Source organism: Homalodisca vitripennis, chromosome 2, assembly GCF_021130785.1.
Source record: "Homalodisca vitripennis isolate AUS2020 chromosome 2, UT_GWSS_2.1, whole genome shotgun sequence".
NCBI lineage: Eukaryota > Metazoa > Arthropoda > Insecta > Hemiptera > Cicadellidae > Homalodisca > Homalodisca vitripennis.
Window position 1 is genome coordinate 3,696,763 of NC_060208.1, and position 13,546 is coordinate 3,710,308.

At 33.0% G+C, this 13,546-nt stretch overlaps 1 protein-coding gene across 1 annotated transcript; it reads right to left on the minus strand.

Annotated features, from left to right (window-relative positions):
* Positions 1-5,741: 5,741 nt before the first annotated feature.
* On the minus strand, positions 5,742-11,942 carry LOC124353477 (chromosome transmission fidelity protein 8 homolog). The gene is made up of 3 exons (XM_046803320.1): positions 11,639-11,942; positions 9,696-9,807; positions 5,742-6,023 (listed from the first exon to the last, which is right to left on the minus strand). Exons 1-3 carry the CDS (start codon positions 11,656-11,658, stop codon positions 5,826-5,828), a joined length of 330 nt encoding a protein of 109 aa, XP_046659276.1. The 5' UTR covers positions 11,659-11,942; the 3' UTR covers positions 5,742-5,825.
* Positions 11,943-13,546: the final 1,604 nt, after the last annotated feature.

A 13,546-nucleotide genomic window follows, 5' to 3' on the forward strand; every position in this document is an offset into this window, starting at 1 on the left:
ATAATACTCACGTAATATCGAAAATACGATGAACAAAATTAGTTTTCCTTGTAGAGGCACATCCTGAGACAGGAAATGGAGTATTTCGGAACTTATCTTGGCCAAACAATATGTCTATTTTTAGAACAGCTGCACGTGAGCGCCTATTGTAGTGCCAGTCGGCGGAGCGCGCCAATTCCGTCTAGTTTGTTTACATTCAGTCAGTCACAGTGCGGTCGCGTTGACTATAGTTGATTGTTTCAGATCAGTTATAAACTTAGTGTTTATAGATTTATAGTGAAATGTGTTTTGTTCAACTTCTTTTGTGAATATGGATCAATTTAACTTAGCTGATCACAGCAGTGAACTGGACCGTGAGTTACAATACTCAGAAAGTGCATCTGAACATTTGTAGTAATGTAAGTTTTTTTTGTTGTAAAACAATTATTTCTCAACCAATGTTAATAAAATTTTGTATTTAAACTGAAAACTATGTAAGAAACATAGTAATATTAGTTCCCACAGTAAAAAAATTTTTTTTTATCATAGTAAACTGAAGCCAAACTAATAAAATAAAAAAATAAAATAAAAATTCTAAAATTTTATTTAATTTTTAATTTTTCTGGTTATTGTAAATAGTAATAAATGCTACCATATTGTAGACAATTTAATTATGTACATGTGGATAAAAAATGGTGTAAGGACAATTTAAAATAATGGACTTATAATATATTTATCAAACTACTACATTTTGCCCAATTTCACCGTCGTCTTCTTTGGTATGTTCGCTATGAAATATGGTCACGTCAAAAAATGCGTACCTAAAAAATAACCAAAATTTTTGTCGTCCTAAAAGGGTTAAGTACAGTAGTGTAGTGTGAATAGTGAATATATTCACTAGTTCTGGAAATACAGAGTGGTATTTTAGGTTTAGTAATGTTAAAGTAAGACTGGTAAACCTCTCCCTTCGTAGGAGAGAATCTCACATATTGTATATCAGTCCAGCCACTGTTTACTCTCCAGTGCTTGTTGATAATTTGTAGAATCAGTAAAGATCAAATTTGTATAAGATTATGTATAGAGTAAGTGCATGTTTCAACATTATTGTATAAGTATACACCATATTAAATCCGTTACTATTTACATGTATTTATAAAAATATTTATTGTAATTTTTTTTCAATACAAAATTGGATATTACATATTATGTTACTCTCCTTCCTCCATTTAAATTTCTTATAGTTGCAGCTAAGTTATGTAAATGGCTCAAGCCTACAGCAGGCAAATATGTCGTTGTGGCCTCTACTTAACTGTAGAAACATTTAGAAATAATAAAATTACTTGTATTCTTGTGCAAATTTTTACCTTATTCTTTTGTAATGCTTATATAATTAATATATGTTGTTACAAAATATTAATGCACATTAAATTGTGAAATATAGTTAACTGATTCAATTAAAGGTATTACAAAATTAATATTGTAAAAGATTCTATTTCATATACAACCTATGGATGATACTTTAAAATATTTTAATAATATTCCAAAATGATATTTTGTGTTACAGTAGTACATCTAAATTTGGAAATATCCTCTGTGGTATTGCTTACACTCATTGCTTTACTTGCAATTTTTGTCTTTATTTGTGTAAATTATTGATTACGAAAGTTCACTGCAGATTTTGGTAAGATACCGATAGTGGTGTGAAAATTTTGAAAGAAAATAAGGTAACTTGATCCTATTTTAATTTATCAAATTTTATGACAATTTGGTCATAAATTTTATAATAAAGTCAAAATTGTATAATTTGAAATTTTGGATAATTTGACCTTGTCTTCCGGTCCCTCAACATTTCTATTCAAAATCTTGCATAATTCAAATGTTTTATTGCTCTCTTGAGCTTCCAAATGTATAAGTTCCATTACATTACCAATGAGTCATGCATTAGGTTATATTAAATGTTAAACAAAGGCAGTACATAACACAAGAAACTGATTTCCTACAACACTACCCCTCGGACATTTGTTGATCAACGAGGTAAATTACTGAATTCATTAACTATGTTTGTTACATCATCACCTCCTCAAAGCCTTGATCATCCGACCACACGTGAAGTAACAGGTGATTGGAGGGGGCTTGGCAGACGTTCTAGTTGTGCTGGAGCTTTGTTATGAAGTTTTTTCATTACCCAATTACAAAAAAGTGTGACAGCGGTGTCAAATCTTGCTGGATGGATTCATTCCGATCTTTGTGATTCACATTCGTTCATCCGTTATGAAACCGTCGAGTGTACTCTCTGAGCACGTGTCGCCACACAGTAAATCTCACAGGCTGTGAATGACTACTGATTTATTGTGAACTCATCCTTAATTGCACTTCATTAATTTTTGGAACGGTCACAACAAACAGTAAATGTTAACTGTTGATGTTGTGTATATAAAAAGCCACATGCTCAAAGTGGTGATCACAAAATAACCGTGCTTTAGATACTTTTCAAACATGGCTTGAAAACCTGGACTTTTCTGATTTAAAAAATATTTCAAGTTTTTATTTTTCTTATTGATTGGTTTTTATTCTGTTGTTTACACGGCCAAACAGAGATATTTAAAACTGTTTACCATGTGTAAAGGAACAGCCATGACAGATTTTCTGGGCTTAAGAAGAATTTGAGGATGCTTCCAATAATTGTAACAATGAGACAATGATAATTGTACGTTGATTGGATTAATGATCTTTTGTTTATTTCAAATGAGATGTTTTAAAATACAGATATAACCAACAATTATTGTTTAAAAGAAAAACCTGAGATTATTTAAAACGTATTGTACTTTTATATAATTTTTGTTCTTGTATCATTAACACCGTAAGATTTGCATGGTTCTCAGTGAAAATAACTTGTAATAGTTTTTGTTTCGTTGCTACAGTTTATGATTTGAATATAAACTTTGATATTTCGTTTTTATTTTACAAATATAACTAATGTCATCGATTAAGCTTACAGGTCCTAACACAACTTAGTCTAACTTCACTAGATTTTGATTTTGCTTTATTATCAGACAGATTCAGTTATCGATTACATCAAATTTTAAAATAAAAATCCATCTATTCATAGTGCTTTTTTGTCTCCTTAAAAATTTTAAATTTATTTTAAGCTGTCATATATACTATTGCACAGAATTAATATTTCATTGCGAAAAATAAAATGAACAACTGACCCACTATCAGTTAGACATAGGGAATAGCAATTTCATTTACACTGTTTTACATGTTAACAATCGTTCTATTCACTGTCATTTTTGGTAAGTTCATCATTATTGATTGAGATTTCAGGTAAAAATTATGCATATTATAATAACACAAGTTATGGTAGCGGTGATTGTATAAAACTAAACACTGTGAAGTGGTGGTTTGTGAATTCAATTATGCGAATGAGACAGTTAATCTGTTTTTTTTAGAAATTTAAATACAATTAGAACAAAAATGTATTTAAAGTTAACATATGTATTTGTAAAGCATGTTTTTTAGAAACCCAAAAAAGCGTCATGTACATCCTATTAATTTAAAAAAATTTGCCACAAATATATAACAAACTGTTACATTTGTCTGCTAATAGGATACTCAATGTTGCATAGCAGTTGAGTTTTCATAGGCCAGAGGGTTAAGATACAATAAGTATTGTCAAAATATGTGTTAAACAAGATAGAGTCAGTTGTAATCAACAACAGGATTGTAAAAGGTTTTTTTGTAGCAAACGATTTTTTTTTAGGAAGAATGTAGAAAAGATTTTGTATAACTTTATTTTTTTAATGATTTCATTGTAAAAGTTTCGGTTGAAGATTGTCCTTTGAGCCTGAGTGAATATAAAGAAAAAATGTTATTTGTAATTGATACTTAATTGTTTGTTTCTTGTTCTCCTAAATTTAGTTACTAATGCAGATATTTTGATTTCATACTTACTCATTAAACACAATGTTTCAAACTGACGACTAAGCTTGAGTGATATTGGAAACTTAAGAGCATGTTCTGTCTTTGATAACTCAAGAACCAAAAAGTCTTTATTCGTGAAATGTACATTGTGTACAAGAGTAGTGTCAAGTAAAAACACAAATTTTCTGTTGAAATACCATTAACTTAATTATATAAATGTGTGTGTGTATATATATATATATATATATATTGTTAAATAGTTACCTCTTAATTCATCTTCTTTCTTTCCAAAAATTCCTCAAATGAATAAAGTGCTAAGTTCAGCAGGTAAGCTTGTAACTCTACCAACCATAGCAACAGGTTTGGAAGAATATGTTCCCGTCGGTTGTCATATTCAGATACAGTCCTGCAGACATAGATTCCAGGAATTTTGTGTTTTTTGTATTAATAACATGTAGTAAAAGTATGTTTGTTCTTTAACCGTGTTTCAATTCTATTGTGAGAGATGTGTTGTGTGATTAATTGCTCAACTTCCATCTTGTCTTTCTCAGTTAAGTATCTAATGTCAGATTAACCTACAAGGATTGATTTCAAATGTAAATCAATAAATCAAGTGTTGCAAACTTTACATAGACAAACCAAATGTATGAATTAGCAGATTTCATTCATAAAGAACTTTAATTTCTAACTTGCTATAATGACACTACCATGTTATTAACGCTATTGATATTTCACAGGCACTTACTTCACACATACTTGAAACTTTACACAATATTGTATAAATGACATCTACATAATGAACATTTTGATATGTGCCTACATTTATAATTAAGTGGCTACATTAATATTAAAATACTTTCAATTCTGTAATAGTATGAAAAGAATTCATAAGTTTGTTTATTAAAAATTGTATTGTGAATTAAAAGAAATATTTTTGGAGATTTTATTTATATTTTTTTTCATTTTTTTAATGCAAGAATTTAATAATTTTGTAGATGATGTTCGTGAATAATATAAAATATTGTTATGTAGGTTAAGAAATAAATTTGTGCCATACATTTTCAAGATCTTGTAAATATTGATCTGTTCATAGTTTTATACAATGTTATATTTGTTTATACTGACAAATAAATCATTGAACTTTTCTGCACTATCTATTTTTGTCCAATTGTTTTGGTACCAAGTATCAGGTAGAAGTTGTATGCAAGGATAGACATCTATTGAAAAATTTGTTTAAAATCATGGAAAATGTTGATTTATATGTGTGGATTTATTTGTCTGGTTTTGTAATTTCAAACTACACATCTCCAAAAATATCTGAAAAATGTATCAAAGTTTAAATATATCTTCCCGAAGCTTCACTGCTTTTGTTTTCTTCCAATCATAGTGACATTGCTAGTTGTGATCATGACATACGTCAAATCATTTCTTCTTCTAAAAGATAAGCCAACAGATATTGAAGAAGTAGTCATTTTGCAAGAAATTCAACCAAGACTTTGACTGCAGTGTCAGATTTCTAGTGCATTGTACATTTTGAGCCAATGACAAATGTATTTACTTTTGCGCTTACCCTCGTCATGTTCTTGGACACCCTGTCACTGTAGTGAACTGCAATGCTCTCCTGTATTCCCATACATCTGGACAGCTTTATGTTTACAGATAGAAACCTAAGTTTAAAAATCCACGAGCAGAGACATGTGGGGAGCTCTTATAAATTTCACATGTATGAGTTATTCTTCAGGCAGTTAATTAAGGCCAGTTATCCTTTTCATCCTTAATGACTACCAAATAAAAACAGTTCAGTGTTATAAAGTTTTTTACAGGGAATGAAGCATCACTACTTTCTCTTAAGTTTATTTCCTCACTCAAATAAATAACAACAAAATTGGTATGAAAACTGTACATATATCATCCTCCTTATACTACACGACTTTGGGCACATTTGCTATAATAGGTTTTGGCCTAGTTTTGAACAAAAGCTTGTGTTTGACCAGTGCCTTAACAATATATTCAGTAGAGTCGGGCAACTGGATCTTTTCCAAGATGGCTAACGGTTTCTCCAGAGTCACTGCTTTCCCATACAGAATGTGGTGCCCAATAATCAGAACCGGAGTGTTGCCCTGGAACAGATCATGGTTAGACAAGTTACGCAGATAAACCGACCCAAAAATACAACATAAGTAGTCCAAGAGATATTTTAGTTCTAAGCAGGTAACGGCTAGTTGAATTTTGATTCCTAAAAAATCAGCTAAAGTTACCAAGAGCTATAATTTGTTTAGAATTAAATAATGGAATACATAGTTTGTTAGATATAGTAAGAAATAAATATACTAGAATTGTGATTTTTCTATGATTTGACCAAATAGAATTTTAGTTTTGGAACTCTCCATAACATTTTAATACCTCATGGAGTTATATATATATGCGTTGCTCTTTTTGAATTTCCCTCTTTTATAACTGAATAATCAGAACCATAGACAACGTCTTACTGCACTAAGTATTCAGACTGCGGATCAGTGCTGTCACACTGCATGAACGCATGTACTCAGTCCACATGGACACGGACAGCGAGGATTCTGTCACACTGCGTGACTTGTGTACTCAGTCCACATGGACACGGACAGCGAGGATTCTGTCACACTGCATGACGCATGTACTCAGTCCACATGGACACGGACAGCGAGGATTCTGTCACACTACTGCGTGACTTGTGTACTCAGTCCACATGGACACGGACAGCGAGGATTCTGTCACACTGCGTGACTTGTGTACTCAGTCCACATGGACACGGACAGCGAGGATTCTGTCACACTGCGTGACTTGTGTACTCAGTCCACATGGACACGGACAGCGAGGATTCTGTCACACTGCGTGACGCGTGTACTCAGTCCACATGGACACGGACAGCGAGGATTCTGTCACACTGCGTGACGCGTGTACTCAGTCCACATGGACACGGACAGCGAGGATTCTGTCACACTGCGTGACGCGTGTACTCAGTCCACATGGACACGGACAGCGAGGATTCTGTCACACTGCGTGACGCGTGTACTCAGTCCACATGGACACGGACAGCGAGGATTCTGTCACACTGCGTGACGCGTGTACTCAGTCCCACATGGACACGGACAGCGAGGATTCTGTCACACTGCGTGACTTGTGTACTCAGTCCACATGGACACGGACAGCGAGGATTCTGTCACACTGCGTGACTTGTGTACTCAGTCCACATGGACACGGACAGCGAGGATTCTGTCACACTGCGTGACTTGTGTACTCAGTCCACATGGACACGGACAGCGAGGATTCTGTCACACTGCGTGAACTTGTGTACTCAGTCCACATGGACACGGACAGCGAGGATTCTGTCACACTGCGTGAAGCGTGTACTCAGTTCCACATGGACACGGACAGCGAGGATTCTGTCACACTGCGTGAAGCGTGTACTCAGTTCACATCGAGGATTCTGTCACACTGCGTGACTTGTGTACTCAGTCCACATGGACACGGACAGCGAGGATTCTGTCACACTGCGTGACTTGTGTACTCAGTCCACATGGACACGGACAGCGAGGATTCTGTCACACTGCATGACTTGTGTACTCAGTCCACATGGACACGGACAGCGAGGATTCTGTCACACTGCCTGAAGCGTGTACTCAGTTCACATGGACACGGACAGCGAGGATTCTGTCACTTTCACTTCTTTGTTTGTTTTTTACAGATTTATTAAACAGTAACATGATGTCTTCTTGCTATTACACAATGGTTGATACAGTGATATATTTAATATAGTCATTACAGCAAGTAAAAGTTTTGAAAAATAAGTAACTTGATATGTTATTCACGCATAAAGCAGTATGGAGATTTCCCTAATACCATTCAATGTCAAATTCCTCTCATGTACTTGTATCTCTACTTCTGTTATTAGAATACATTTTAAGTAAGTTTCTTTTCTTTCTAATTTCATGTTAACTTTGTTACACTACAACACACTCGTTAGATAACAATTGAACATCCATCTGTTGAATTGAAATGTTCAAGGTCAACTGAAACTGTGACAGTGAAATGCAGGAGGGGTGGAGGAGAGATCTATATAAGAACCTTCCAATATCTGTTTTCTTACACAGTAAACAATATATAAACTGATATTGCAAATTCAAAAATATAAAAAAAACACACATATGATAAAATTAACTTAAAACCTTTGAATTATGCCACATGCAAAAATGTTATGTTATTGTTCAACATTATGCCTTGTTATAAACATTTTCCAGGGGCAACAGGTGTATATGTTTATATGTATATACATAAAGTCATTACATCATATGGTTTTAAGTGAAGGGCTGAGAGAAAATTATCATTCTGAAATTACAGTGTTTACACCACTTCGTGTTTGAAGTGACGAGCTATAACATTAGGTGCCACAAACACTATCTTTACCGTGAAGGAGGAGGAGCTCTTCTTATTGGAAATATCAATCTTCTATTATTTTACAGAAGAAAACTCACAATTCTCCAATAATTTTTGTATTTTACCACGAGGCCTTTCGACATCGAAGATGCCATCATCAGGTGTGAATAAACAATTTAAAACAAATATCAGCTGAGTGAAACTTAATACAAAATTTATATGGTTAAAGGTAAATTAAAATAAATATTAGTATATGTATAAAAGTTTTGGTCAAAAAAGAATTTAATTATATTTTAAAGGAATGGTGAATTTTGAATCGGTCCAAAATCATTGTTTAATATTTTATCCTTGTTTTATTATGTATAATGTTTCATATGCGTCGAGTTCTTGTTTATGGACTTGTTTTAATAATGTAAAGTTTTTAAAGGTGTTTTGTTTCAAATGCATGTTTGGCAATAGCTGATTTTTCAGTTTGTCCATATTTATAATATCTTTCGTGTTCCTTAAAGCTTTTTTTAATGGTTCTTATTGTCTGGCCAATATAAATTTTATCACAATCTTCACAGTTAATTTTGTAAATGCCACTTTTATTTTCATCTAAAATTTTATCTTTTGGATTTCCAATAAATTAGGTTATTTATCTTATTTGGTGTTTATCTTTACCGGTTTATTTATTATAAAAAATCTCAGTATACACGCAAATTCTTTATTTATCTTCCATAAAACATTATATTGTAGCAAAATATAATATTTTTAAAAGAAAACTTTAGAAACTCTTAATTATTTATAACATTTTTAATTATAATAAAATTTAAAACTTAATATTAAGGAAAAATATTTATATTGTACATTTAGAGTTGTATGTTAATACTTATAGACATTGTTACCATATATTCAACACTATTAAATGTAACCTGTATTACTAATGAATCAAAATGATTGAATTGAATCCACTCAATCAAATATTATAATTAAAATTACCTGAATTTTATGTGAGATCAATCTTTATAATGGATAGACAACATTTTAAGCTTTCCTGTAGATCCGGTGATGGGTAAGTCCATTCAACTCTTCCTAACTAAATGAATCAATATCAAAGATTTATAATAGATAAGAATTTTTTATTTTGTTTTAATCTAGCTCAAGAATTGTATCAAAATATTGACAATAACCGAGTTGTCTTAAACTGTAGTATTTAACTTAAAAAGTTTTGAACATGTCTAAAAAAAGCCTAGATCACTTGGTTTCAGTCTTTGGAATGGAGGCTGGAGAATAGCCTACACTAAGGATGGATAAAAGAAGTGTGATCGGAGAGGAAAAATTACAATTTAATGTTTTGTAAAGCCCAACAAACAGAAGAATTCATGAAAATCCGTTACCTGAAATGTGAAGTGTAAGTCACCTACAAACTGGTCCTCCAAGGGGGTTTGGTTTCTAGATTCCACATCCCCCTGAAGTTCAAGCATTCCCCACGAAGGAGGATCACTTTCCCTGAAACATTATTTAAAGATTATGGAAGAAGCAATCACAATAATATACTTAATTTGTGACACCAAATAAATAAATACCAGAATTTGTACAATTTGTTAGTATTTTTCTCAAACCTTTCACAAATAAAATCGTTATTTTATGAGTATATTAGCTATATACTCTATAGTAATATATTCTCTATTTAGTTTACTACAGAGTTAAACAGATTTCTTCTTACAGCTTTCTTCAAAAATATTCGTCAACAATAAGATAAAGCAGTTTAGTTCATCTTGTTATTTAAAAAGTTACTCAGTTGTGTTTCGTTTGTTATGAAAAGACTTTCTCTTAAATCTATAATAGCGTTGATGCAATCATCTCCACACTTTTAAATATATTTCTAATCTACCTACTGCAGTGTATAAACATAACAGTCTCTATCCATATATGTGTGAATTGTCACGATTACGGCCACAATTCTTAACGCATCTTTATGAAAATTTGGTATGAACATAATGGTGTGGTTGAGTTCACTGTTGGAGCAAATCGGACCAACAGGGTCGGAGCCCTATGATCAAAACCTTTTTCTACAGAAGTACTATAGATACAAAGTTGCTAGATAGATTTTAATAGATATTTCAATGATCATTCTTCTGGATAAATTGTAACTATATAGTTTTAAGTCTGATTTGATATGAATGTTTTATAGGACAATTAGTAATGACCAATTTGCTTGTAATGGTTTTGAAGCTGAGAAGCGGAGCCTCCAGACCATTGCGGTTTTATGCACAACTATTCTCACGGTTAAATGATTTGTAACAGATGTTGGGATAAAAAAGATATAGTTTGCAATATAATAGGAACACACATGATTAAAAGACTTGGTTTAACATGATAGAAAATTATTGGGTACTTTGGGATTATACCGACCACACCCAGACATGAATCGTTATTTAACATTTTGCTTCTACTGATTACTAGATTAGCGTAGAAGACTATTTCGTCAGTATAAAACAGGAATTGTCTTATCGCAAACCCCTCCCCATCCTCAGACAGAGGTCAAAGTCGAGCGTCTAGTAGATAACGTGATTGCAGAGCCTCGCCGCCCGTTCAGCTGGTGCATCGCTTTGTTGTACTTTCGTGTTTTACCTCTATATTTCTCCAAACACAAAAATTTAACAAAAACAAACATTTACCAAACTAAACTCTTTATTAAAAAAACACTCAAAACTTGTTTTTATTCTTGATCACATTCCGCCACCCAAAATGCGAGTGCCTCCGGCCATCAGCGCGGGCTTCGACAGCACCTTCGGTGCTGCCCCGCGCTGATGTCGACGAAAGAAAAACATCCCTCGAGATAGTACCTATCAGTAAAATATCAAATTCTAGAGGGGCTAATCAGAAATATAAATTGAATTGAAATGGAAAGGCAATTATGTACCGTGCAAATCACGTGATGCCGCGCGGCCTGCCGTAATCAGGATTCTCGAGAAAGATAAGATAACAGCGACAACAATACCGATCACAATACCTGGAAATGCTTGTAAGTTTGTAATTTTGTAATTGAAGAGTTGTTTTTTTCGTTCTATCATGTTTGTTTCTATAAATTTCTATTTTTGTGTTCTTCATACTGGTGTGGTCGGTATAATCCCAAAGTACCAATTATTGCCTTCAACAGTCTTGTACTCACCATAGAATATTGTCCACACATCAATTAGCTTTGCCTGTAGTCTACTAACCTGTTTATGAGTAGGACTGTTACACAGTTTACTTTACATAAATTTTTAAATTTAAATCATATATTTAAATAGAGTTACAAAATCTTAACAAAACATAATAGCCTATGCATACTTACATTTTTACCAGAATGGTCATCCTTTGAATAACTAAATTGTTTAGACTAGTCAATGGTTTTCATGTGACCCAATCATTAATAAAACAGGTTATTAACAAACATCAATGACAAATATTTCAATTTAATTAAATACAAAGAAAGAGATACATAATTGTGACCATAACCTCAAATGCAAAGCAAAGTGCAAGTTTTGTTTTGATTACTTTAAAGATATGGCGGGAATCTCACAAGGTTAGTAATGTTGGTATTTGTAATGCAGCAATGCCTTTGACCTTGCCTTCATAATTTGGAGCATCTATATTATGGGGAAGGTGTAAAATTTTGTACGTTAAAGTTAGTTCTTTGTTTAAAATATATATATATATATATATATATATATATATATATATATATATATATTTTATTTTCAGAGTTTACTCAATATAACAAGTTAGTATTATTAATGGTTTTCTTTAATGTATTTAAAATCACTGCTTCCTTCATTTTCTACTTAATCCACAACCACGTCATTTCAAGTAGAACATATTTTTACGTTGAATGCAATAGCTTTAACAATACTTCCTCAATCAGATTCAAACAAGTTATCATTCGAAGAAGATTATTAGTAACCAACAAATGTTTAAATAGAAAACTTGTATTGACTAATTCTTTACAAATGATTTTTTCAGAGTCAAATTGCTTATTCCAAAAACATGTATAGGCTACACGTCTTAAAATATTTGAGTTGATATAATTTTGTCATTTACACCACAATGCACATTCGGGCATACAGTTTTTGTTTTCATTCATTCAGCCAATTCTTCACACTTCCAACGGTCAGTCTTGTAAATGATCGGTCTCCCAGTTTGTACAATAAATTCGCCCACATTATAAAATGCCTTAAAAAACATTTAAGGCGATTTTTTTTATTTCTTGGGCGTTGGGGCACTTTTTAGGAAATCTAGCAATCTGTTAATTAAATGAACACCAGCTTGTGAAAGCAAATGCTCATTAGCTACGATTGTATGTCTCCCAGTTTGGCTCTATTGTATCATATTCATGTATATCTCGGCCCCTTGTCAGGCAAATACACAATAAAGAGAGTGTTAACACTATTTTTCACTGTCAACCTCCCGCCGCCGAGCTCAACACTCACACCACGTTCACTGAGGGTCTGCATCAGAGCTTTTGGACCTGTGTGAAGCACGTTGCATTTGCCTATGTTTAACTTTAGGCCATTTTTCTGAGACCAGTCAGAGATATTCAGCAGATCGGAATTTATTTGTAGGATAGCTGTGTTTGCTGCTTCTTTATCATAGGACAAATGCAACTGGCACTCGTCTGCGTAAAGGTGAGCTGTGCAGTGTCTTACACACCTCGGCAGATCAGACGTGTACAAGTTAAACAATATTGGACCCAAGCAACTACCTTGAGTCACGCCTCGCAGTCTGAAAAGGGGACTGGAAAACTCATTTCCCAATTTTGTTACATGCAGTCGTTCTTGGAGATAAGATTTCAACCAATTTCGAACGCCTTGATCAAACCCATAATAGTTCAATTTTGCAATCAATAGTTCATGGTTTATAGAGTCGAAGGCTTGTGAGTAATCCAAAAGAACCAAAGAACTATATTTTCCTCTATCTTTAGCTCTAAATAAATCCTCAAACAAATTGACCAAAGCTGTACATGTGCTGTGATTTTGGCGAAAACCAGACAAGTTTTGGCATAATATTTCTGATGTTACGAATTGATTCATCTACTTGATAACAATTTTTTTCAATTATTTTAGACATTGCAGGCAAAACAGAAATTGGTCTTAAATTCTGCACAGTAGATGGGGGTGTGACCTTCGGTAAAGGGTGTACAATACTCATCTTCCAATTGGTAAGAGAGCTTTGAGTGGCCAAACTCAAATTTACTAAATGGGTC

Bases quoted from the DNA above. Each gene is read 5' to 3' on its own strand.
- LOC124353477 (XM_046803320.1), bottom strand. From the start codon at position 11,658: ATGACCATTCTGGTAAAAAT. The intron at 9,808-11,638 runs GTAAGTATGCAT...ATAATGTTTCAG, and splicing joins ATGACCATTCTGGTAAAAAT to GGAAAGTGATCCTCCTTCGT. The intron at 6,024-9,695 runs GTAACGGATTTT...GATCTGTTCCAG, and splicing joins ACTTACACTTCACATTTCAG to GGCAACACTCCGGTTCTGAT.